The sequence below is a fragment of the Doryrhamphus excisus genome, chromosome 21 (genome assembly GCF_030265055.1).
Source record: "Doryrhamphus excisus isolate RoL2022-K1 chromosome 21, RoL_Dexc_1.0, whole genome shotgun sequence".
Taxonomy (NCBI): Eukaryota; Metazoa; Chordata; class Actinopteri; order Syngnathiformes; family Syngnathidae; genus Doryrhamphus; species Doryrhamphus excisus.
The window spans coordinates 8699795-8727145 of record NC_080486.1 but is presented as its reverse complement, the minus strand read 5'-3'; the positions used below and the strand labels follow the sequence as shown (position 1 = coordinate 8727145).

Genomic DNA, 27351 nt, shown 5'->3' with positions numbered 1-27351 from the left:
TAAAACCATTGAAGTTCAGCATCCTTAACTTTGGTCACCATAGCCACCGCAGGAAGTACGCTGTCAACGCTAACATGCGACGCCATGCTATAAGTTATTCATGTTTTGACCAACGGGGGAGGGTCAAATCATACAAAATGGCTGAATTAATGAAAATATACATATGGCATTCAGAAAACCTTGTTTAGCTCTACCGTCTTTGGCTAGCATAGCGGCTAATACGGCCGTGAGTCATGGCTGAGAGCAGCTTTTAAAACCATTGAAGTTCAGCATCCTTAACTTTGGTCAGTAGGTGTCGGTAAAGTTACGTTGATGCGACCATAGCCACCGCAGGAAGTACGCTGTCAACGCTAACATGCGACACCATGCTATAAGTTATTCATGTTTGACCAACGGGGGAGGGTCAAATCGTACAAAATGGCTGAATTAATGAAAATATAGTACATATGGCATTCATAAAACCTTGTTTAGCTCTAGCGTCTTTGGTTAGCGTAGCGGCTAATACGACCGTGAGTCATGGCTGACAGCAGCTTTTAAAACCATTGAAGTTCAGCATCCTTAACTTTGGTCAGTAGGAGTCGGTAAAGTTACGTTGACGCGACCATAGCCACCGCAGGAAGTACGCTGTCAACGCTAACATGCGACGCCATGCTATAAGTTATTAATGTCAGAAGTAGGAATCCTAATTCATGGAAATTCACTTATTGGATTAAGTCTGGAACCAATTAAGTGCAATAAACGAGGGATTCGAACACACAATTCTAACCAGGATGCTAGTCAAATTCCTATTTCCCGTATAAATTATTGGAAATATAAACAAAGTTACACATAAAGTACCTTCAAAAAGTATTGGAATGATGTGATCAAAACTGATTGACAGGTTTTTGTTGCCCGTGTGTGTTCAATTCCATCACTTATTCAGTAAAGTACGAAGTACTGAATGTCTACGTTTACTCAGATTCAGTAGAATAGTATTTTAGAGGTAAAAACAACATGAAAACCATAGAGCTATAAAGGAGAGAAGTTTTTTGAAGAGGTTGCTTACAGCCACACTGCCAATATTGGTTACAGCTGGCGACTATAAGAGACTGTGGTTCAGTCGTCTCCACATGGGGATCACCTGAAAGCACCTTGGCCCTGGACCTAAACATTCTTGGAACTTTCCTGATTTATGTGTAATCATGCACGCCCCGTCGTCCTCCCGATCCACATCACTATTTCTCCCTCCTTGTCCTTGTCGGCCATCTTCACGTGTGGATTTAGACGGTAGGAGGAGATTATTGATGGCGTCTCTCATCAGTGGCTCAACCTCAGCGAGCTGGCAGCCAGAAGTGCTCTTCAGCGAACAGCTTTTTAATCAAAAAATGTGTGTCAAACAGCAGCAGAGAGCCTGTGAGTGCTTGTGGAAAAGCAGCGGTAAACAAACAACGGCAATTATGCCTCGGCACGGAAAGGAAATATGAAAGATGTTTGCTTTAAAAAGTGTTTAAATCACAGAAGAAGGTGGACGGGGGGGGGGATTAAGGCCACTTCAACTCCAGGCGGTTCTCGAGTACGGTTCTCTCTGCTGCTGCACTAATGCAGTAGCTTGTTTTTTTTACAGCTACACCTTTAAATCCACCTTTGACATTAGTGATAGTTGGAACTCATTCAATGTCAGCCATTTTTCAAAAGGCGTCCCTCAAGGTACTGGCCATTTCTGATGATTTAGACCAAAAAGACATATGTTATCTTAAGATTAGACTCATCTTTCGTCAGTGTTTCTACTTATCTTTTCTACCTGCCATTGTACTGTAGTGTTTTCGTATCCTTGTTAAAACATATTGGTCTTGTGTTGTTTTTTTCCCTCCTTCCGTCGTCTTTCCATAATGGTGTCTCCTTCAGCCAGAACTACTACTTCTATTTTTTTCTCCGATAGGCAGAAAAGACATTTAATTCACCCTCACTACAATTTTGCATGTGTTTTTGTGTCCTTGTTAAAACATATTGGTCTTGTGTTGTTTTTTGGCGGTCCTTGAATGCACCATTGTTGTTTGTTTGGCTCGGAAGTGCAAGCTTCAACAATCAATCTGGCCTCAAAACTCGCATTGACTTAAACACGAGCTTTCTTCCTATCTTTCTACCTTCCGCTGTACTGTAGTGTTTTTGTATCCTTGTTAAAACATATTGGTCTTGTGTTGTTTTTTCCCTCCTTCCTTCATCTTTCCCTAATGGTGTCTCCTTCAGCCAGAACTACTATTTCTTTTTTTCCCCTCCAATAGGTAGAAAAGACATTTAATTCACCCTCAGTACAATTTGTACATGTATACAGTATGTCTTTATGCTTCACTGATAATGCTTTCTCGTCATTGTTGAAATTTTGCACTGTTTGGCGGTCTTTGAATGCACCATTGTTGTTTGTTTGGCTCCGTAAGTGCAAGCTTCAACAATCAATCTGGCCTCCAAACTCGCATTGACTTAAACACGAGCTCTCTTCCTATCTTTCTGCCTTCCACTGTACTGTAGTGTTTTTGTGTCCTTGTTAAAACATATTAATATTGTGTTGTTTTTTTCCCTCCTTCCTTCGTCTTTCCATAATGGTGTCTCCTTCAGCCAGAACTACTACTTCTTTTTTTTTCTCCGATATTTAGAAAATACTTTTAATTCACCCTCACTACAATTTTTACATGTGTTTTTGTGTCCTTGTTAAAACATACTGATCTTGTGTTGTGTTTTGTTTTTTTTGGCGGCCCTTGAATGCACCATTGTTGTTTGTTTGGCTCCGGAAGTGCAAGCTTCAACAGTCAATCTTGCCTCAAAACTCGAATCGACTTAAACACGAGCTTTCACCCTTGCTTTGGCGGTCCCTAAAGGCACCGTTGTTGCTGTGAGATGCAAAAATAGTGTCTAAGGCATATTGAGGAAACAATCCTTACAAGGCTCACTTTTATTGTAAATGTTGATCTCCAAATTTTTTTTTGGCTGCACGGCGATCAAGTGGTTAGCACGCGACCTCTAGGACCTCTAGCTAGGAGACGCAAGATCAATCCCACCCTCGACCATCTCTGTGTGGAGTTTGCATGTGCATGCGTGGGTTTTCACCGGGTACCCCAGTTTCTTCCCACATTCCAAAAACATGCTAGGTTGATTGAGTGACTCCAAATTGTCCATAGGTATGAATGTGAGTGTGAATGGTTGTTTGTCTATATGTGCCCTGGAAATGTAGTTCGGCTCTTTTTAGAGAACCGACTCTTTTGGATCAGCTCTCTTAAAAAGAGCTGTCTCCAAAAACTCTTGAAAATTGGCCCCGCAGATTTTTTTGTTGTTGCTTAAATTCCCAAGCAGGATGCTTAGTGGCGGTTAGCATGTTGGCCACACGATCAGGGTATGTGGAAGATATGCATTCAAATCTGTTTAAAAACATACATGTTAGGTTCATTAGCCACTCTAAATTGTCCATAGGTATGAATGTGAGTGTGAATGGTTGTTTGTCTATATGTGCCCTGTGATTGGCTGGCAACCAGTCCAGGGTGTCTTGCCTGAAGACAGCTGGGATAGGCTCCAACACCCTTTGCGACCCTTGTGAGGATGAGCGGTAGAAAATGAATGAATACTGTTTTGAGGCTGTCGCTTGGCATCTTATAATTTCACTTTTCTTACAAAATTAGCAGAAGATTGAGTTATTTTCAGCCCTGCATATGGACGACAGTACGACAGTCCTGCTTGTGTTTTAATTAAATATAGGAGTTGTTTTGAAGCCCATCATGGAGCCTTCTTCCACAGCCCTTTTGCGTCGCCGTACTGATTACGGTCAAGATGAAGCGCTGCCAGGAAACTCCCTTCCCAGCAGAAAAGACCCGGCTGTTTAATTATCACAACTCTAATTATTGTTATGAGTGCCGCATGACCCGTATGCCATCTCATTGACCCTGGAGTCATCTATAAGGATGGAAAAGAGGCGGCGATTGTCTGCAAAAAAAAAAAAAAACGTTTGAAAGAATTGGGCTGAATAGTAGCTTCACAGAGAAGAAGGCTGATATAATTAGGTGCGATATAAAAGCTATGATGGATGGCGCTACATGAAGGAGGTGAAAACTTCCTCATTTTACCTGCAGAATAGCACTTTTAGGACATTTTATCAGACGGCCAGGGCTTTTTCTCCATTGAAGACAATGCAGATTGGCTGGAAGACGGATGGAGAGCAGCCCTGTTAGAAAGGCCACACTTTTTTTTTTTTTTTCCTCCCCAAAGCAGAGAACTAGCCTAAATGTTTATATCCTTTTCAGTAGGGGCCGCACAAATTGGACTGCATCTTTTTTCTACCCCTTTTTTCTGCACGATCTGGCTCAGATCCAAATTACAGTCAGATTAAGCATTCCAAAATCTTATGCTTCAAATAAACAAAAAAAAAAAAAAACCCAATCATTAAATAGTGGTGTTTAAACACATTATGCTGAATTTTGCCTAAATTTTTGCCTAGTGCACAATCTGGATCCGATCCAGACTAAATTTGGAATTGGCATTTCCACTTCTGACCCTGCAAATGCACCACAAAATGAATTAATGAAATCATATTTGACAGACATCTAAACCTGTTAAATTAGATTTTTTTTTTCCTGCACGATCAGGATCAGATCTAGACTACAATTGGATTAAGCATTCTAAAATCTGATCCTGCAAATAAACTAAAGAAAATCATTAATCAAATAGTATTTTTGAGAGAGGCATTTAAACACATTATGCTGAATTTTGCCTAAATTTTTGCACAATTAGTGCACAATCTGGATCTGATCCAGACTAAATTTGGAATTGGCATTTCCACTTCTGACCCTGCAAATACACCACAAAATGAATTAATGAAATCGTATTTGACAGACATCTAAACCTGTTAAATTAGATATTTTTTTTCCCTGCACGATCAGGATCAGATCTAGACTACAATTGGATTAAGCATTCTAAAATCTGATCCTGCAAATAAACCAAAGAAAATCATTAATCAAATAGTATTTTTGAGAGAGTCATTTAAACACTTTATGCTGAATTTTACCTCCATTATTGGGTCAGATCTAGACTAAATTTGGAATTTGCATTTGGACTTCTGACCCTGAAAATACACTACAAAATGAATAAATCATATTTGACAGACATCTAAACCTGTTAAATTTGATTTTTTTTCCTGCATGATCTGGATCAGATCCAGACTACAATCAGATTAAGCATTCCAAAATCTGATGCTGCAAATAAACAAAAAAAATAAAAACAATCATTAAATAGTATTATTGAGAGTCGTGTTTAAACACGTTGTGCTGAATTTTACCTACATTATTGCCTGGTGCACAATCTGGATCAGATCCAGACTAAGTTTGGAATTGGCATTTCCAGTTCTGACCCTGCAAATACACCACAAAATGAATTAATGAAATCGTATTTGACAAACTGAACCTGTCTGAACCTGTTAAATTTGATTTATTTTTCTGCACGATCTGGATCAGATCCAGACTATAATTGGATTAAGCGTTCCAAAATCTGATGCTGAAAATAAACCAAAAACAAATAAATCATTAATTAAATAGTATTATTGCCTAGTGAACAATCTGGATCAGATCCAGACTACAATTGGCTTTGGCAATCCAACTTTTGACCCAGCATATACGCCTATTTAACTCATATTGCTGAAAAATGCGGTTCAGATCCGGATTCAACGTTAGGTTTAAGTTTCCAGCTCATTTTTTGAATGCATAGATTGTATTTTGTGTCTGAAAAGGCTAAATCTATTTTTGTTTACACATTGTAAATATGTAATAAATTATTTAACAATGTTTAAATGTAGATAGATTATGAGTAGAATTTTTTATTTTTATTTTTCCCTCCTCAAAGCAGAGAACTACCCTAAATTTTTATATCCTTTTCAGTAGGGGCCGCACAAATTGGACTGCATCTTTTTTAGGAGGGAGGAAAGTGAAGGGCTTTGTCACATTACGATGAGATCAAGAAGGAAAAAAAAAGACACAGCGACGGTGGAGAAGTCCCCTCGGAGCGCCGCCGTAATGGCTCCAAAAAAAAAAAACCTCGGCGACGCTTACTTTTTCATCATATCTGCGGAAAATGGGATTTAGCAAACTGTTTTCCGCCGCGCACCAGAAAGTGAGACTAACCTTGATGCCTTTCACCTTCACAATACAACAAAGTTCTCCCCTGCTCGTAAAAATCAGACACAAATCACCACCGGTGTCATTAAGCCAGGATTTTATTCTGTTCATCACTCCCAGCATCCATCCTCTTTGATGGGGCGTGTCTGCGTTCAAACCAGGAAGCAGAACACCCTTGTTCATCACACTGATTCAAATGCATTTCCTGTATGCTTATGCATGGTCAGAAATGGATGTTTTCATCTTAACACAACCCATCTAAATCACACAGTTCTGATTGTGGCCAAATGTTTAATCTTAATCAGATCTGGATTGAAATCCGGTTTGACCATACCGGCCTCTGACCCAGCAGGTAATGCAATCAATACGTGTCTGAAAATGTTTTATGAGGTTTTTAGGGTTTTTTTTTTTTTGCTAATTGTACAATCTGGATCAGATCCAGACTAAATTTGGAATTGGCATTTGGACTTCTGACCCTGAAAATACACTACAAAATGAATGAATCATATTTGACAGACATCTAAACCTGTTAAATTTGATTTTTTTTTCCTGCATGATATGGATCAGATCCAGACTAAAATCATATTAAGAATTCCAAAATCTTATGCTTCAAATAAACAAAAGAAAAACAATCATTAAATGGTATTATTGAGAGTGGTGTTTAAACACATCATGCTGAATTTTGCCAAAATCTTTGCCTAGTGCACAATCTGGATCCGATCCAGACTAAATTTGGAATTGGCATTTCCACTTCTGACCCTGCAAATACACCACAAAATGAATGATTGAAATCATATTTGACAGACATCTAAACCTGTTAAATTAGATTTTTTTTCCTGCACGATCTGGATCAGATCCAGACTACAATTGGGTTAAGCATTCCAAAATCTGATGCTGCAAATAAACCAAAAAAATCATTAATTAAATAGTATTTTTGAGAGAGGCGTTTAAACACGTTGTGCTGAATTTTACCTACATTATTTCCTAGTGAACAATCTGGATCTGATCCAGACTGAATTTGGAATTGGCATTTCCACTTCTGATCCTGCAAATACACCACAAAATGAATGAATGAAATCTTATTTCACAGACATCTAAACCTGTTAAATTTGATTTTTTTCCCTGCACAATCTGGATCAGATCCAGACTACAATTGAATTAAGCATTCCAAAATCTGATGCTGAAAATAAACCAAAAACAAATAAATTATTAATTAAATAGTATTATTGAGAGAGTCGTTTAAACGCGTTATGCTGAATTTTGCCAAAATTTTTGCCTAGTGCACAATCTGGATCAGATCCAGACTAAATTTGGAATTGGCATTTCCACTTCTGACCCTGCAAATACACCACAAAAAACCACCCCCCCAAAAAAACAAAATCATATTTGACAGACATCTAAACCTGTTAAATATTTTTTTTCTGCATGATCTGGATCAGATCCAGACTACAACTGGATTAAGCATTTCAAAATCTGATGCTGCAAATAAAACAAAATCATTAATCAAATAGTATTATTGAGAGAAGCGTTTACACATGTTATGCTGAATTTTACCTCCATTATTGCCTAGTGAACAATCTGGATCAGATCCAGACTACAAATGGCTTTGGCAATGTAACTTTTGACCCAGCAAATACACCCCAAAAATTATTACATATTATTTCATAGACATTACCTATTTAACTCATATTGCAGGAAAATGCAGAATCTGGATCAGATCTGGATTAAACATTAGGTTTGCATTTACCGCTTTTTTCATATTTCAAATGCATAGATTGTATTTTGTGTGTCTGAAAAGGCTAAAGCCATTATTATTTACACACTGTAAATATGTAATAAATGATTTAACAATGTTTAAATGTAGCTAGATTATGAGTAGAATTATTATACATTAACACAGAACAGAAAATGCACAGCTCATCTACATGCAAGGCAGTTTTTGTACTTAGAATACACAGTACATACTATAAAAATACAATAATAATGCTTTTTTTATGAGCATAAATCATCTTTGATTTCATGCATGATACTTTAGTTTAAAGTGCGGTGCCAAAGTTGCGCTAGTAAATTGTTATTGTGCCACACTGTAGGAAAAGAAGACGTGAAATTGTTACCTTGACCCCCTCCTGCCTCCTTGCAGCCCCCCTTCCGACAAATCATATTCTTTGTGAGTGCAAGAGAAGCTGTGCGTCTCTGCGAATTCACAAGGTTGTAACTCTTTTATGAGCGCGAATCAGAGGTGGAAATATCAGGCCGGGCCGTCAGAACGTGGATATTTATAGCGCTGACTTTCTGCCTCCTCACTTCCTGTACAATTGTGCGTGTGTGTGTGTGTGTCGGTTGTTGTTAAACGATAAACACGTTGTGTTGTGTTGGCCCTATCATAGCACACCTATCAACTGTAAGAACATTAGCACAACCTCTGAAGTCTTTTCATTGAAAGCGATCCTTTTGACTCACGCTGATGCTTGCCGAGGTGATGCATGGCCTCATCCGGCACTTAAGCAGCAACGGTAACATTCATTTTGGGGAGTAGGGTGGTCCTGTCCGTGAGTTGAAGTCCAATAAGAACACCGCCTGTGCTGCCAAGGCTGAAAAAACATTCATCTCCTGTGAAATCAATGACTTCCATCTCTGAGCTCAATAGCTTAAAGTAGCTCAACTTCTTTATCCGCACTTTCTTTCTAATGTAATAAGTCTGCAAACTGAACTTGGAACATCTGACAGTATTCTTAAAGTGTTAAAATACAATGTTAGCTTTCCAAATGTGCAATCTGGATCGGATCCAGATTGAAATCTGGATCGGATCCAGATTGAAATCTGGATCGGATCCAGATTGAAACCTGGTTTGATATTACTTTCAGACCTAAAACATCACCGTTTCATAGCGATATAAGTAGCTGAACGAATACATTCATTGAGATTTTACATTAATAAACTTACATTGCACACTGAATCTGGATCTAAATTGAAATCTGAAATTTGGCATAACAGCTTCCAATATACATATTTGAGAGCAATATCAGGATTTGAACATCTTAAAGTTGATTTTCCATATAAACCTTACATTGCACTATGTGGATCAGATCCCGTTTTAATTTGGTACGAAATTACAGCTTCGCACACTACAAAACCAGGTGTGATTGAGACAAATCTGAATCAGATCCTAATTTAAACCTGACTATAATTACAGCTTCCAACTCTACGAATACAATACAACACAAAACACACAATATTTGATCATTTTTAAATGTCTTAATTTTCCAAGTAAACCTTACATTTCACAATCTGGATCAGATCCGGTTTGAATTTGGTTCAAATTACAGCTTCGGATTCTGGAAAACCAGGTGTGATGGAGAGACATTATTTTCCTTGTTAAAGCTTGACTGCTGCCAATTTAAAAACAAATCTGGATCAGATCCCAATTTAAACCCGACTTTGAGCATTACAGCTTCCAACTCTATGAATACAATACAACACAAAACACACAATATTTGATCATTTTTAAATATCTTAATTTTCCAGTAAACCTTACATTTCACAATCTGGATCAGATTTGGTTTAAATTTGGTTTGAAAGTCCAGCTTCGGACAAACCTGGAAAACGAGGTGTGATAGAGATGTGATTTTTCTTGTTAAAGTTTACTGCTGCCAATTAAAAAAAAAAAATCTGGATCAGATCTGAATTTAAACCTGACTAGAAATGCAACACAAAACACACAATATTTGATCATTTTAAAAAATCTTAATTTTCCAAGTAAACCTTACATTTCACAATCTGGATCAGATCCGGTTTGAATTCGGTTCAAAATTACAGCTTTGGACTCTGGAAAACCAGATGTGAAAGAGATGGAGAGATGTGAGTTTCTTGTTAAAGCTTGACTGCTGCCAATTTTAAAAACAAATCTGGATCAGATCCCAATTTAAACCTGACTTTGAGCATTACAGCTTCCAACTCTATGAATACAAAACACGCAATATTTGATAATTTTTAAGTATCTTAATTTTCCAAGCAAAAATTGCACAATCTGGATCAGTTCTGGTTTAAAATTGGTTCGGAAATACCTTCAAAGTGTGATAAATATATTACATGTTTTTTTCTGTTTGTTTGTTTTGGTTCAATTTTGATTGCTGTCAAATTTTCAATCTGAAGAAATCCAGATCGGAACTTCATTTGACTGATTTTTAATGACAGCTCCCAACCATATAAACACAAAGTACACCCCAACTAATCAGGATCGTATCTGATGAGACTTGACAGGTAGAACTGTGTGACTCCTGGGTTAGCTGTTTGCGGCTGATAGGTGTGAGAGGATCGTCTCGCCTTTATCTTCACAGCAACTAACACGTGAAGAAGCTGTGAAGCGATACAATGAGCTGAGACCTTCTTAACGCACAAGAAAGTTGCTCGATAATTCCTTTTATTGTGACACCTCTGACATGAATGACGCTGTCATCTGACGGGTCGTCATGACACAAAGTATCGATCGCTTACTGTTAGGTCAACTGCTTGTACTGGAAAAGAAAGTATCAAGATACTCAGTTTTTCTTATAATTAGTATGAATGGTATTTAATTAACAATTGTAATAACATAATTTGAATCCAGATTCTTTAGGAGAAATATGGGCTGAAAATATACGTATTAAAATATGAAAATATAAAATGTAAAATATAAAAATATATTAATGTGCTAACTTCACCAGTCATTGGGAACTGAAGGTATTTGCTCAATTTTGCTAGCTAAAGATAAAAGCTAAAACCAACACATAGTTTCACATATAAAGACAAAAATAAAATAATAAAAAATGACTGCGCCGTAATAAGACCCGCTTACTTGTAGGTATACAGGGACTGCAGATAAGCCATGCCCCTGCGTCCAAACAAAAGAAACACCATGTTAAAAGCGGTTCAAGCAAGGGCAGTGGCGAAAGCTGATTGGTCCAGGACTCCAGCCTCTTACACAATCTTGAGTGTATAAATACACAGCCGGGCAGGGAAAGGAAGAATGCTTTTTTCAGCTGCGTCGTAATAAGACCTGCTTACTTGTAGGTATACAGGGACTGCAGATATGCCATGCCCCTGCGAACAAACAAAAGTAGTAACACCATGAAAGAAGCAGTTCAAGCAAGGGCATTGGCGAAAGCTGATTGGTCCGGGACTCCAGCCTTTTACACAATCTTGAGTGTCTTAAAGGCCGGGCAGGGAAAGGAAGGGTGCTTTTTGCAGCTGCGCTCTATTAAGACCCGCTTACTTGTAGGTATACAGGGACTGCAGATAAGCCATGCCCCTGCGAACAAACAAAAGCAGAAACACCCTGAAAGAAGCGGTTTAAGCAAGGGCAGTGGCGAAAGCTGATTGGTCCAGGACTCCAGCCTCTTACACAATCTTGAGTGTATAAATACATGGCCGGGCAGGGAAAGGAAGAATGCTTTTTTCAGCTGCGCCGTAGTAAGACCTGCTTACTTGTAGGCATACAGGGACTGCAAATAAGCCATGCCACTGCGAACAAACAAAAGCAGAAACACCATCTAAAAAGCGGTTCAAGCTAGGGCAGTGGCGAAAGCTGATTGGTCCAGGACTCTCCTATTACACAACGGGCAGGGGAAAGCAAGAGTGCTTTTTGCTGCTGCGCTGTAATAAGACACGCTTACTTGTAGGCATACAGGGACTGCAGATAAGCCCGGACGCTTAATCCAATTGTAGTCTGGATCTGCTCCAGATCATGCAGGGGAAAAAAAATAAAATTTAACAGGGTTAGATGTCTGTCAAATACGATTTCATTAATTCATTTTGTGGTGTATTTGTGCTTTTTGCAGCTGCGCTGTAATGAGACCCGCTTACTTGTAGGCATGCAGGGACTGCAGATAAGCCCGGATGCCTGTATTCTGTATTGTTGCCAGGACTAAACGATCTGGTTCTTATTCTATGATTTGGTTCTTGAAGATTCCCTTTTCTTTTATTCGAAACCCACTTAGAGTCCTCCGGGGGAGGATTTCTACAGAAATTAAGCAGTCTCTGTAGTAAATACACTATGCTTGAGAAAGTAACTCTTCTACTCCTGGAGCGTTGCACACAAAAGCGAGAATTTATTTTATTTTTTATTTTTTGGGTGTGTCTTGTGCACCTCTGCTGTGTTTTCTGTGATATTAATTTTCTAACAAATACACCACATGGTGGTGCTGTTATTAAACTTCATCGGTCAGAAGGGAAATAGCTGCAAAAAAAAAAAACACACACACACTGTAACTTTGTGTTATTTACTCCAAAAAAGAAATTTGGTACACATCGTTTAAGGTACTGATAAGCACATGTTTGTGAAGTTTGAGCAAAATTGGTTGAAAAACACTGCAGCCATCAAGGAAAAACGCCTTTGCAGGGATGAATGATACCGCCGGTCATTTAGGCAGCGAGAAGAAATAACAATGTTGACAAGCGCACAGTCTGACACCACCCAATACGGATATGATATAGTTCACCTCCCATTGTTCACGTTTATTTAGATGTGTCCATCAGACAGACGGCTGGCAGCCTCCTGCTTGTGCACACGGGGGCGGGGGAGGTGTGGTGGTAGGGGAGGGGTGGGATGCAACAAAACAGTGGCGGCGGTTTGCATCTTAGTCGTCTTTTTTGTCACAAAGGAGCTTTGATTTCCTCCTCCATAATGATTTGAAAGGGATGCCTATTCCTGGCCTCCATTCATGTACATCCCTGTGATGAGGGCAACACACAAGACAGGCAAATAAAGAAATAATAAATAGCAAGCTAGCCCTGATTGCCAGTTTGATTATGTGCATTGATGTGGGCGGCGGACGGTGTCCAAAGGCGAGGGGTCTTTCTTTACTGTTCACTTTATTAAGCACACCTGCTAGGTGATTATTTTTTTTTTGTACGGCTTTTAGTGCAGAATACATGAAAACTACAACAAAACTTTGCACAACTGCTTCCCTGACTTTAGTTTTGATATATGTATCGGTTATTATGAAGTACTACCGCAATGACATTTCATTGCTTCTGGTGGTAAGAGCAGCCATAAGTATGAATACATATCATATCAAGGCACTTATTGTTGCGTATGAAAATGCTATTCTCTCTATAGCTGGAGATGGAATCTGTCGTCTTGTGATAGGGGGAGAATATAAATGGCGGTCAGCATTGTGAGCTCGTCTGTGAAGGACGAAAGTAGAAAGAGATCTATGTGTATTGTCTTGTATTTTTATCGTTAAGCCTCAAGAAGCAGCCGTCGGCGTCAAGGAGCATTGTGTATTATTTGAAAAGATTGAAACCTTTTTTATATTTGAGTGGTTGGGAACGGACTGAATCTTATGTTTCGAATGGCATTAACATGGTTATTTATAATTTTATTTATTTTAATTGCACAATTCAAATTATTGTAGGTTAATAGTAATTATAGACATAATTCGACACATTTTTTCACTATCAAATATACAATATATACCATAAATATGTATATTTATATATACTGTCAGAAGTGTTTCAAATCATCAACGTTAATGACAACACAACTGAACACAAAATGCAGGTTTTTATTTTTATTTTTGTATTTTTATTTTTTATTTTTATTTTTTATTTATTTATTTTTATTTATTTATTTTTTAATTATTATTATTATTTTTTTATGTGTCCTGTCCATATGCAGTTTTTAAATGAAACTTATTAAGAGAGGGGAAAAAAAACCCTCCAGCAAACCACAGAGAGAGCCATTATCCACAAATGGCGAAAACATCAAACAGTGGTGAACCTTCCCAATAGTGGCCTACCAAGTAAGGGGTCACAAAAGACCCCACAAAAACATTCAAAGAACAGCAGGCCTCACTTGCATCAGTGAGGTCAGTCTCCATAACTCCACCATAAGAGTTTGAAGATCTTTGAAGACCTTGTCTCAGTTTTGCGGAAAACATCTTGATGATCCCCAAAACTTTCTAGAAAATACTCTGTGGTCTGATGAGACAAAAATGTAACACTTTAGAAGTTGTGTGACCAAGAGTAAAATATGGTGGTGGTAGTGTGATGGTCTGGGGTTGTTTTGCCTAGTCCGAGTCCTGACCTGAATCCTATTGCGATGCTGTGGCATGACCTTTAAAAATGTGCTTCATGATGGAAAGCCTCCAATTTGGCAGAATGACAACAATTCTGCAAAGCTGAGTGGGAGACTCATTGCAAGTTATCTCAAACTCTTGATTGCAGTTGTTGCCCGACCAGTTATTTGACCAGTTTGACCTGTAATTTCACAACAATGACAAAAATTCTGCAAAGCTGAGTGGGAGACTCATTGCAAGTTATCTCAAACTCTTGATTGCAGTTGTTGCCCGACCAGTTATTTGACCAGTTTGACCTGTTATTTGACAACAATTCTGCAAAGCTGAGTGGGAGACTCATTGCAAGGTATCTCAAACTCTTGATTGCAGTTGTTGCCTGACCAGTTATTTGACCTGTTATTTTACAACAATTCTGCAAAGCTGAGTGGGAGACTCATTGCAAGTTATCTCAAACTCTTGATTGCAGTTGTTGCCCGACCAGTTATTAGGTTTGGTTGCAATCCATTTTCCATTCCTGCATTTTGTATTCAGTTGTGTTGTCATTGAAAGATCAGAAACATTTAAGTATCCGTTCACATGGTTCCCCGGCGACACACAGTTAAATTGAAACCAGGATGAGTGTGCGTTGGGTGTCTCTCGTCTACAGCTGACTTCATCTCCATGGCGATGGCTGCCATTCCCGTCTTACAACATAAAACAGACAAGAGGAGGTTGAACCCCTACAAGTGGACTTAAGTGAATAGATGAAAAGAGCCGATGTCAGTGACAGCTGCTTGCAATATTTGCATTTTGGGCCCCTTTTTGCTAGTTCCAACCCCATTGGACAGCATTTAAAAACTCCTAAATGAAATGAAAAGCAGAGTAGTGAAACCTAAAAATTGAAATTGAGAAAATCGCAAAAGGTGAAGACACGTGTTCAAGTTAGATTCCCAGGTATAACAAAAATAAACAAGCCAGCATGAACTCCGAGCGTCTATATTTCACCATAATGACTATTTTATTCAGACTTATTGCTTGCATGTTTCATTTTTGAGTGGTTCCTTCTGCTGGAGGCGGCACTCAATTCCGAAGTACTCCGTGGAACATCCCCGGGCCCATTGTTGATTGAAGGCTCTCGAGCCCGGACCCGGTTTGTTTTGATGTAGTGTTGCTCAAAGCTTGCCTGCAGGAATTAGACCTTTTGTAGCCCCGTTGCCTTGAAGGGCTCTCTTGTGAAATAGCAGCAAAAGTTTCTTGCCGCACAGCGACGGACACACACACAGAATGCTTGTAGAACAAGTGTGTATCAGCAGGTCTTGACGGGCTTTTTATGCTTTTTTAGCCTTGCACGGAGATAAATAAGATCAACACAAAGCTAGCAAGCAGGCTGCTCCCAGGAGAGCTGTTTGCTCACAAAGGGATGATGAGCATTCATTTGATGAGGGTTCATGTTCGTCGTGATCCCAGCCACTGCCTTTCAGCATTATTTTTACAAGTTGTACAACAGCCGAAACTTTTAAAGAGCACCTAAAAAAAAAAAGTGGCTAATAGGATCTTAATAGCTAAAGAAGGAACAAAGTGGTATACGTGCTCATAAAAGCACAACAACATAAAACCTAAAGGGATTATATTTTATTTATGGTAACATGGGATTTACCATAAGCGCTACTGTTTTTGTTTCATTTTATTTCTGCAATGTGCCACGGGCCAGTAAAAGACAATTTGCGGGCCACAAAGGGTCAGTGTGCTGCAGTTTTGACACCGCTGCTCAAATTAATGCCTCTAATAGCTGTGGCTGAAGGCAACCTCCTGATATCGTCAGTCATTCATTCATTTTCTACCGCTTTTCCTCACGATGGTCGCGGAGGGTGCTGGAGCCTATCCCAGCTGTCTTCATGCGAGAGGCGGGTTACACCCTGGACTGGTGGCCAGCCAATCACAGGGCACATATAGACAAACAACCATTCACACTCACATTCATACCTATGGACAATTTGGAGTCACCAATTAACCTAGCATGTTTTTGGAATGTGGGAGGAAACCGGAGTACCCGGAGAAAACCCACGCATGCCCAAGGGTGGAATCAAACTCTGTTCTCCTAGCTGTGAGGCCTGCGCGCTAACAACCACATTATTATTATTATTATTACATTTATGCAAATTTTACATATAATATATATAGCAAAACTACACTGGTCACTAGGTGTCAGTCATGTTATTGTAAGGATCGGTGAGACACACAAGCACCAGACTTGATTGTCGGAAATATTTCACAACAGGCACAATAATAAAAACACAGGCTACTGTTGCAGCTGTAATCCATTTTCTGTGATAATACGAGTGTAAAGGTGACTATAGGGGTGTTATTTCAGGTCTCTAATAATAAAAAAATACAAAATTTTATAATTTTCCACGCATTCATTTTCTACTGCTTATCCTCACGAGGGTCGTGGGGGTGCTGGAGCCTATCCCAGCTGTTCATGCGAGAGACGGGGTACACCCTGGACTGGTCGCCAGCCAATCACAGGGCACATATAGACAAACAACCATTCACACTCACATTCATACCTATGGACAATTTGGAGTTGCTAACTAACCTAGCATGTTTTTGGAATGTGGGAGGAAACCGGAGTCGCCACGCATGCACAGGGAGAACATGCAAACTCCACACAGAGATGGCCGAGGGTGGAATTGAACCCTGGTTTTCTAGCTGTGAGATCTGCACGCTAACCACTCGACCGCCGTGCAGCCTGGAGTTAATTAATTATCATGAATTCATATGATCACTTGTGTATAATTCATTGGTGCTCATACCACAGTTTGATGAAACCATCCTAGAATGCTTTTGTAGTTACAGAATGGAAGAAAAAAAAACATTAGAGCCCTCTAGACCTGAAATAACACCCCTATAGTCACCTTTATGCTTCTATTACCCAATAGAGTAGACATAAATAACATCAGTGCTTGACCGCCGTCCAGCCCCTCATGATATCGTTTATATTTTAATTAACGTATTTTCTGGACTATAAGTCGCACAATGCCAAAAATGCATAATTAGGTAGAAAAAAACATACATAAGTCACACCGGAGTATAAGTCACATTTTTTGCGGGTAATTTATTTTAGCTACTTGACCAAAACAGACATTACGTCCTCTTGGAAGGCAAGTTCTAACAATAAAAAAATAGAGAACAGGCTGAATAGGTGTAAGATATGCTAACACAATGCTAACAGCTACACAAAAATTAAACATGAACAGAAAAGGTGTTTGGTGTTTATGTAAATAAACAGTTTTTTATTTATAAGTCGCAGGAACAGCCAACATATGAAAAAAAGTGCGACTTATAGTCCGGAAAATACGGTAACACTGTTGCATTTGTCTTTTATTTACCTCTGCATGTACTTTAAAATGTCACACTGTTGCACTAATAATTGTACTCCCAAATCCACTAAGTTCGCACCTTACCAGTATTACAACATTGGTTCTGTTGTGCACTATATCAATGGCAAAAAAAAATGCATAGGAATGCAGTTATAATAACTCATTCCAAACAGCAAGGAGCTGGGAAATGTCAGATTTCCTGCCTCCCCCCCACGTCTGAACTTTCTGATTTCCCAGTTGTCTTGAATGCAGCGCCACTCGAAGCCCAAATAAGCGATGCAAATTCAAAAGTGATGTTGATGACATTTAGCTGAAACCCGTGATGCTCCAATACATTCGTCATATGTGTGTGTGTGTGTGTGTGTGTGTGGAATCAATCCAAAAAGTTCACACCAAAGATGGCGGCCGCCATGTGCTTGACCGTTGACCCGACACGCAGCCTTCAACGGTGCCTCCGTCTTCGACGCCACCCCCCCACCCCCTCCCCCCTGCGCTGCGCTGCGTCGTTGGCATTTACGGGAAACAAACCTCCACGGATGACTTCCCCAAGATGAAATGTTGACTGTGTGTGCCGCCAAATAAACACTCAAGGACGCAAAAATTGCAATCATCACGCCCCCTAATGCGGCGTCCATGGGCGCTGATGGACTCCATTAATAAAAGACCTTTTGGCGCCGAGCATGTTACATACTCTTACACTATAATACTATATAATATTTATATAATATTGACTCTAAAGCTGCATTTATTTAATGATATGTTGACATTTTCAACAATAATCCTGCGCTAATGCAAAGAAAATGTTGACAATGGGTTCTTGTCTTTGCTCTATATTGTGACAAACACAAACGTAATTATCTGTACACAGTAGCAGCTTACTCAGGGAAAAAAAAGGAAAGTAATCAAACCTGCTAATTGTTATTTTCCTGGGCTGTTAATTAGGTAGACACTTGACAGCAATTGATGGAAATGAACACAATGCATCCTTACAGGGAGATTTTCCTCGCCTCCGTCGATAAAGTGGAGTGTTATGGCCTTGAAATAACTTTTGGTATGAATTTTACAATGACGAGTGGTTAGCACGCAGGCCTCACAGCTAAGAGACCCCAGTTCAATTCCACCCTCGGCCATCTCTGTGTGGAGTTTGCATGTTCTCCCCGTGCATGTGTGGGTTTTCTCCGGGTACTCCGGTTTCCTCCCACATTCCAAAAACATGCTAGGTTAATTAACGACTCCAAATTGTCCATAGGTATGAATGTGAGTGTGACTGGTTGTTTGTCTATATGTGCCCTGTGATTGTATATAACAGTATATTGTATATAACAATATAAGTCACTAAAGTCATCATACAGCAACTTCACACTCAAATATACAAACATGTACCAATATGAGTATATATTTAAAAAAACAACTCTAAAGTTTTCCAATACTGTATTGCATCTGAGCAACGCATTCATTGGGGTGCTGCAATGACGTTAGCCCCTCTCTGGGTTCCTCAAATAAAGACACACATCATCAAAAGTATAAGATGCAGATGTATTTACTACACTAAAACGGTCTGAAAGTTTAATGAATGTTAAGGAATGTTTCCTCCCACATTCCAAAAACATGCTAGGTTAATTAGCGACTCCAAATTGTCCATAGGTATGAATGTGAGTGTGAATGGTTGTTTGTCTATATGTGCCCTGTGATTGGCTGGCGACCAGTCCAGGGTGTACCCCGCCTCTCGCCTGAAAACAGCTGGGATAGGCTCCAGCACCCCCGCGACCCTTGTGAGCATAAGCGGTAGAAAATTAATTTTACACTGTAGCAACATTTCGAAACTATTATGTATTAGTTGTTTGTCGGATCTTTGAAGTGAACAAGCAGTCGTTTTGTGTGTGAGTTTTCATCAATTTTCTATGGTTGGAGGGGTATGCTGGAGCCTATCCCAGCTGTCTTTGGGGGGAGAGGCAGGGTACACCCTGGACTGCTCGCCAGCCAATCACAGGGCACATATAGACAAACAACCATTCACACTCACATTCATACCTACAGACAATTTAGAGTGGCTAATGAACATAATATGCATGTTTTTAAACAGAGATTTGAACGTATATCTTCCACATACCCTGACCGTGTGGCCAACATGCTAACCGCTAGGCCACTACGCGTCCTGCTTGCAAATTTAAGCAACAACAAAAAAATCTGTTTTGGAGTTGAAAGAGAGAGCTCTTTTTAGGGAGCTGATCCAAAAGAGTCGGTTCTCTAAAAAGAGCCGAACTTCCCATCACGAGTGTACATTTCCGGGTCCAATTGGTAAATTGGGAATGGGAGAAACCAAATGCGCTTTCATACCTATGGACAATTTAGAGTGGGTAATGAACCTAACATGCATGTTTTTAAACAGATATTTGAACGCATATCTTGCACATACCCTGACCGTGTGGCCAACATGCTAACCGCTAGGCCACTATGCGTCCTGCTCGCGAATTTAAGCAACAACAAAAAATCTATAGAGCCAATTTTTGGAGTTGAAAGAGACCACTCTTTTTAGAGTGCTGATCCAAAAGAGTCGGTTCTCTAAAAAGAGCCGAACTTCCCATAACGAGTGTACATTTCCAGGTCCAGTTGATAAATTGGGATTGGGAGAAACCAAATGTTATGGCAAGATACTTGGTTTTCCTACCAGGAAGTAAATGTAAGAGCTCTTATGAGTGTCCCACAGTCCAGGTTTCACTCTATATTTACAAATTAAAAAGTAATATTTTTGCTCAACAAACCTAAACGGTCCTGATCCGGTCGTCTGTCGTGCTCGCATGCATCAAACAAAAGACGCTTGCCTCCGAAGTCCTAGATCAGACTCTCCTCTGTCTTCATCTGTGCTGCTTTGTGTCTGGGGAGGACTTTTAAGTCTCAGCGTGTGCTGCTAATTGAGGTATAGTCGTGTGCTTCGTTAAGACTGTTCCACTTCATGGACATCACACAGGTGGGACTTTTAGGTTTTTTTTTTTTACTTGTCACGTTCACAAAGCACCGAGACGACTCGCTCTTCATTCAAACATGGTCAGCGGACGTTTGTTTTGTAGAAGGTTTAAAATGATGATGTCTGATCCTTCACCTTTTTTTTTGCTATTAATATATCCTGGGAAAAAAAAAAACAGGATGGAAAGCGCTTTCTTTTTTTTTTTTTTCTTTTTTTTTCCCCCTGAGGGTTTCACATCATTTTGTCCTCGGCAATTTCTCAGAGGACTTAAAAAAGAAAAAAAAGCAATCAAAAGGGACTTATTCGACAGGGGAACGTGACCCCAGCGCTCGCTGTTGACATTCGCAAATGTAAAAATCCGTCAAAGCCGTTTTTTATATCAGCGGTGTGAAAACTTGACTTGAAAAAATGTGCTTTACTATCACGAATGGAAGGCTTCCTCGAATAAAAAAGCACATTTTTTCTGATGTTGTAACAGTAATACAGTATGATTGATTATGAGGCTTTATTTATTATTATTTATTATAATACAGGCTTCACTACATATCTTAAAATAAAACCTGGAGCCATGCCTGCTATCCATTAGTCAGCTACCAACTTGGAAGTCTATGTTTATGTTCATGTAAGTTTATGTTCTTTCAGCCAATGACCAAATGTCCTCTTTTTCTAGGACATATTCCTTTCTTTTTTTTTTTGACCCCCAAAAATTTTCCAACTACCGTCTAATGCAGTGGTCTCAAACACGCGGCCCGCGGGCCGACACTAGTATGAGGCCCCCGCCTTGATATGAAAATTTAATGTTATGATATGGATGCTGTATGATATCATGTACCCAGAAAAAATTATTACGTTTGATTAATGTTCATGTTAAAGGTTAAATAACTGTTAATAGTTATCCTCCCTATCCGTGTGGAAGTGGTAAGTTTTTGGCTATTTAAGTTGAAAGGAAATAACTTGAAGGCTACCGTTTAGGTCGCTAGCTCTCTAGTTTGCGAGTTAGCATGTGTCTCAAGACCCTGCAGTTGCGCAATATGTTGTAAATAAAAAGAGTATAAATGTGACTATAGTTGTGTTTTGTCATGTCTACAGGGCTCCAATAATGCTTTGTTAATTTTAATCTGTAAAAAATAATTTGTTTACCTACCAACTATATGTGGTTTCTTAAGTTTTTATGATTTGCCATTTTATTATTATTATTATTATATTTATTTATTTATTACTGATTGATTGATTTTCTTTATTCTTGATTTGTTTATTTATTTATCTTATTTTGTGTAGAAAAATAAAAAGTAAGATATTTGAGAACAGTGGAATGTTTTATCAGAGCTTTTCTTGTAGAAAATTGGAACCAAAGCAAAGTTTTTTTTTTTTAATTTTTTTGTTTTTAATAAATTTATTTTTAAATTTAATTTAAAAATATATATATATATTTTGGACCTGAGCTCCAGTGGCCCCCAAGTAAATTGAGTTTGAGACCCCTGCTCTAATGTGTATTTTCTTTTCATTAGCTTCACTCTGACGTGGATAAAGGCGACGGCAAGGTGAAGTACGTTCTGTCGGGCGAGGGCGCCGCCTCCATCTTCACCATCGACGAGAACACGGGCGACATCCACGCCACCAAGAGACTGGACCGGGAAGCCCAGGCCTACTACACGCTTCAGGCTCAAGCGGTGGATCGACTCACCAACCTGCCGGTGGAACCCAGGTCTGAGTTTGTCGTCAAGGTGCAAGACATCAACGATAATGAGCCCAGGTTCCTGGACGGGCCGTACTTCGCTGGAGTCCCTGAGATGTCCCCCCTTGGTAAGTTTCTACCCTGAACCTTTTATCAGCTGTCCCACCCGTTACAAAATGAACAGAGACACTACAAGGAATTTTGGGCCCCATGAAAAACAGTCCCATACTCTCTGCCTGAAAAGGCAGCAGCTGTACTGTTACACTACTGGGTAAAAATGGGTGAATTTTGCCATTTATTGTCCTCGTTATTTGAACACAGCACATGTTCTACATAAATGAAGAGCATATAGACCTAAAATATATTGGATTGGTTTAATCATCTTAATTAATTAATTTAAATTAAATTAAAATTATTAAAAAATACTTAAACTATATTAGGAAAGCAGGAAGTTACTATGGTACCGATTATGTCATATAACCGTGTACTTCAGTACGTGACAAAAAAAATGTAAACTATATTATGAAAGCAGGAAGTGAACAAATGTAACAGTTACTGATTGTAAACGTACCAGATGGAGGGGTAGGATTTAATAAGCTTTGCTTCTTCCTACTCCTTTTGGACATGTGGAACTGTGAACTGATTATGTGATGCATTCAATTGCAATCTGATGCATGTTCAAATGAAAAATTACCATTACCAAAATGCCCCAGCATCCTTCAATTTTTACTGTATGCCGCCCTCACTGGAAACAGACAACCCCTGGTGTAGAGGATCTTTGATTCGTGTTTTTGCAGTAGATCCTTGAAAGCAGCACAGCACTCTTGTCATGTCAAGGATGAGCTGAGTTTTTGTTCAGATAAGTTTTCTACGTATGTCAAAGGGAGATTTTTTTTTTTACCTTGACATGTTTGGACTGTCATCTGCAGCCGTCAGAAAGAAGCTGAACATATAGTCAATGCATACCTGCCAGTCCTCCTGTTTTCCCCAGATATTGCCTCCTCTCATTCATGTATTTTTATGATATTTGTAAACATCGTTGGGGGGAAAAAGATCCCCCTCCAGTTTCGAAACAGAACAACTTTCAGGCCACACTTAGTAAACATCTATGCAAACTTCTAAACATGTGATATTACATTACATTACATGTGATATTGACATTTACTATGGTACCCATTATGTCATTGTATGGTCATATCACCTCATACTTCGGTACACGACAAAAAAAATATATAATTAAAAAATTAAACAAAAATATCAATAAATTTAAAATTTAAAATTTAAAATTTAAAATTTAAAATTTAAAATTTAAAATTTAAAATTTAAAATTTAAAATTTAAAATTTAAAATTTTAAGATTTCAATTCTTATAAGAAATAAAGTTGTAACATGACCTTTGACCCCATTTTTATCCCACAAAAAGAGTCCAGTTAATTTAAAATTTTAAATTTTAAATTTAACTATATTAGGAAAGCAGGAAGTGAACAAATATAACAGTTACTGATTGTAGAAGTACCAGATGGAGGGGTAGGATTTAATAAGCTTTGCTTCTTCCTACTCCTTTTGGACATGTGGAACTGTGAACTGATTATGTGATGCATTCAATTGTAATCTGATGCATGTTCAAATGAAATAAAACCATTATCATTACCATATTATTTCCTGATTCGGCACTCTCTGCATCATGGGAACTGTAGTTCCTTTAGCATAAACATAAAACTACTGCAGCTACAACTGCCATTATCATTTTAACTTAACAATTTGTACTATTTCTTTCAATTTTTAATGTCATCAGAAATGGCTTGTACTATTGGGAAAAATGGCTGACATTGAATGACTTAAGGGGTGATGTTGTGTGCCGCAGTCAAACCAGTTGAGAACCACTTATATAAGACTATCTTTAGGTATGAAGCTCATTTACATACATACAATGATTTATTTTCCGGAAAGACTTTTTTTTTTTTTTCTTTTTTTTTAACGATGGTAATACACGTTCCACCAGAATCACTGAGATGAAAATACAAAGTAATTCTTCCCCTGGGCGCCACCTCAAACGTGCACACTAGCATACAGATGGAAATTAGTGTAAACAAATGTGTTGTTGTGGCTGCTCAGCTACCGTCAAAGTCAAAATGAAACTATCATGGGGTGGGATGGTGGGGAGGGTTTTTTCTTTTTTTGGGGGGGGGTAGCGCTTTGCTTACAACACCGATCCGGGATGGATTACACAGTCGGTGCAAAGCTCAGGCTTATGGAAGCACAGGATTAGCACAAGGGCTCCGAGTCTCTTCGTGTCCAAGTCGAGATAAGACGACGGCGGCGGCGGCGGTAGGGGGGGCCGCATTCTCACCACCAGGGTCACCTCTTTAGTCCTCCAGCTCATGTAAAGGCCCACCTTGGGTGAGGGCGGGCGAAAAAAAAATGTCAAAGCAATTATTAGCACGGATGTACCAAGCACCCGTCGTCCACAATAATTCCTTTATGGGTGTCTTTAAATCATTACCCCCACCTTCAATTTGGACCAAATCATTGCATTAATTCATTAAAGTAATTTCAGGCAAGCACGCCGTCACCTTTTTCGGCCCCCGAGAAATCTCTGAAGGCTTTTGTCTTAATCACGGCGGCCGTGTCAAATAAAAGACGCCAACGCTTTGAGGACGGTCGTGAGGAGCGACGAAAAAGGAGCAGTCGGAGGTCTTCCTTACAAGCAGGGAGGGATGTAATGTCAACCCGAGTTCAATTAGAGTCAGTCGCCATTGTTCCTGTTCATAGAAACACTGTGCTTTACTGTCAAAAAGCTCTTTTCTATTGTTTTCATATGAATCTATTTAAGCAGATTGCATAGCGGAACTATTGTTTCAGGCCAACATGTAGCAAAGAAAGGACAGGGAGATTTGGCATGAACAAACTTTGACTATTTTATTATTCTAACACCTCCACGTCAGGTAAGAATTAGCCTGAATCATGAATACGTTTTGCATTTTGTGACTACTACGACTAACTCAGTAAAGAGATTTGCTAAAACTAGCAGCTAGCATCATTCCGTGAACATTGGTAGTTGCCGTTTATGCTAATTTGTGTCTAGCTACAAGCTAACAAGACACAACAGTGTAAGTATTAATTTGAAGTTCAGTGAACATAAAAATGCGCAAAATAAACATATATATACTTTATAAAAAAGATCTTCTGCTTTATAGCCATTATGTTGACTTACCACATTAATTTATGTCTAATTTTAGCAGCAAGCTAACAAGCTAATGATGTTTAAGCATTCATTTGAAGCTAGTAAATATGAAAATGTGAGACATGTTCATGTACGTATTTTATACACATAAAAATGACTAGCTTACAATCATATCTTCTGCTTTATAGCCATTATGTTGAATTATCACATTAATTTATGTCTAATTTTAGCAGCAAGCTAACAAGCTAATGTTGTGTAAGCATTCATTTGAAGCCAGTGAATTTAAAAATGTGCGATAGGTTCATGTAAGTATTTTATATATATATATATATATATAAATGACCAGCTTACAATCATATCTTCTGCTTTATTGCCATTATGTTGACTTATCACATCAATTTATGTCTAATTTTAGCAGCAAGCTAACAAGCTAATGTTGTGTAAGCATTCATTTGAAGCCAGTGAATTTAAAAATGTGCGATAGGTTCATGTAAGTATTTTATACACATAAAAATAACTAGCTTACAATCATATCTTCTGCTTTATAGCCATTATGTTGAATTATCACATTAATTTATGTCTAATTTTAGCAGCAAGCTAACAAGCTAATGTTGTTTAAGCATTCATTTGAAGCCAGTGAATTTAAAAATGTGCGATAGGTTCATGTAAGTATTTTATATACATATAAATGACCAGCTTATAATCATATCTTCTGCTTTATAGCCATTATGTTGAATTATCACATAAATTTATCTTTAATTTTAGCAGCAAGCTAACAAGCTAATGTTGTTTAAGCATTCATTTGAAGCTAGTAAATATGAAAATGTGCGATATGTCCATGTAAGTATTTTATATACATATAAATGACCAGCTTACAATCATATCTTCTGCTTTATAGCCATTATGTTGAATTATCACATTAATTTAGGTCGAATTTTAGCAGCAAGCTAACAAGCTAATGTTGTGTAAGCATCCATTTGAAGCCAGTGAATTAGCCTGAATCATGAATACGTTTTTGCATTTTGTGTATTTATTCCTGTGTGTGTGTGTTTGCACCCGGGAGCGCACACTTCTACTTGACAGCTGGGTGTGCACAAGTTCCTGAATAAAATACCTGCCTTTCCCCTTCACATTAAACACGCCACATTTGTTTTCATTACGAGCAGATGACATTCCCTCGCCTAAGATACTGATTAAGGACCCGTATTTTGGTGCACAGCTGCGGCGTACGTATAAACAAACCCCGAGAAATATCGCCCCAAATCCGACATTCCGACATTGCGTGGATGAAGATGGACATGCATTGAAAAGTAGCGGATGACTGCACCGGAGCTTGAAAAATATATCTGTTTTTCAGTCTTTTGCCTGTAAATAACACCCCCTATCCCCCCCCCCAAAAAAAAGCTCTTTTAACTATGCAGCAATAATAGAGATTTACCCCCCTCTTCCTTTGACCTTGGTGCTTTAAAGCAGTTGTAATAGAAGCTGTCATGACTAAGAGGTGATGATATAATCCAGGTGTCCTCCTCCAGCCAGTTATATTGTTCACCGTACACGGACAAAGCCTGTTAATTCTGCTTTTTTTTTTTTTTTTTTTACGACCCAAAGGGAAGACTCTAATCTTCAATTTCCATGATCACTTCATTCTGTAAAAGCCCGTAAAACACGTCTTGCGTCGGTAAAAACGGAGCTTTTTATGAGCGGCTTTGCTTTCCGAAAAAAAAGGCGGCGCTTTCTGTCATATGCTACAATATAAAAAAACGCTCGGCCCATTAAAGTGAAATATTCAGCTGCCCAACCGGAGAAAAACACATGGCAAATTATGCGCTTTGAGAATTTATTTCCAAGGTTATTTTACTGTTGTGTTGAGTTGATGGTTTGGCTGCTGTGGGTTTAAAATCAACGCTAACGCACGGGCTAACAACGGAAAGTTGTGTGTGACGCAAAATGTGTTGAATTTTTAATTAAAAGCTCATCCCTCCCT

The 27351-nt window shown here is 38.8% G+C and overlaps 1 protein-coding gene across 2 annotated transcripts in view; it reads left to right on the top strand.

Annotated features, from left to right (window-relative positions):
• The window catches only part of LOC131108714 (cadherin-7-like), a 132678-nt gene that overhangs the window by 40895 nt on the left and 64432 nt on the right, over positions 1–27351 (top strand). For both annotated transcript variants that reach the window (XM_058059942.1, XM_058059943.1), the window contains exon 3: positions 22018–22312. In XM_058059942.1, coding sequence (XP_057915925.1) covers positions 22018–22312 — 295 coding nt within the window. The remainder of the gene's footprint in view (positions 1–22017; positions 22313–27351) is intronic.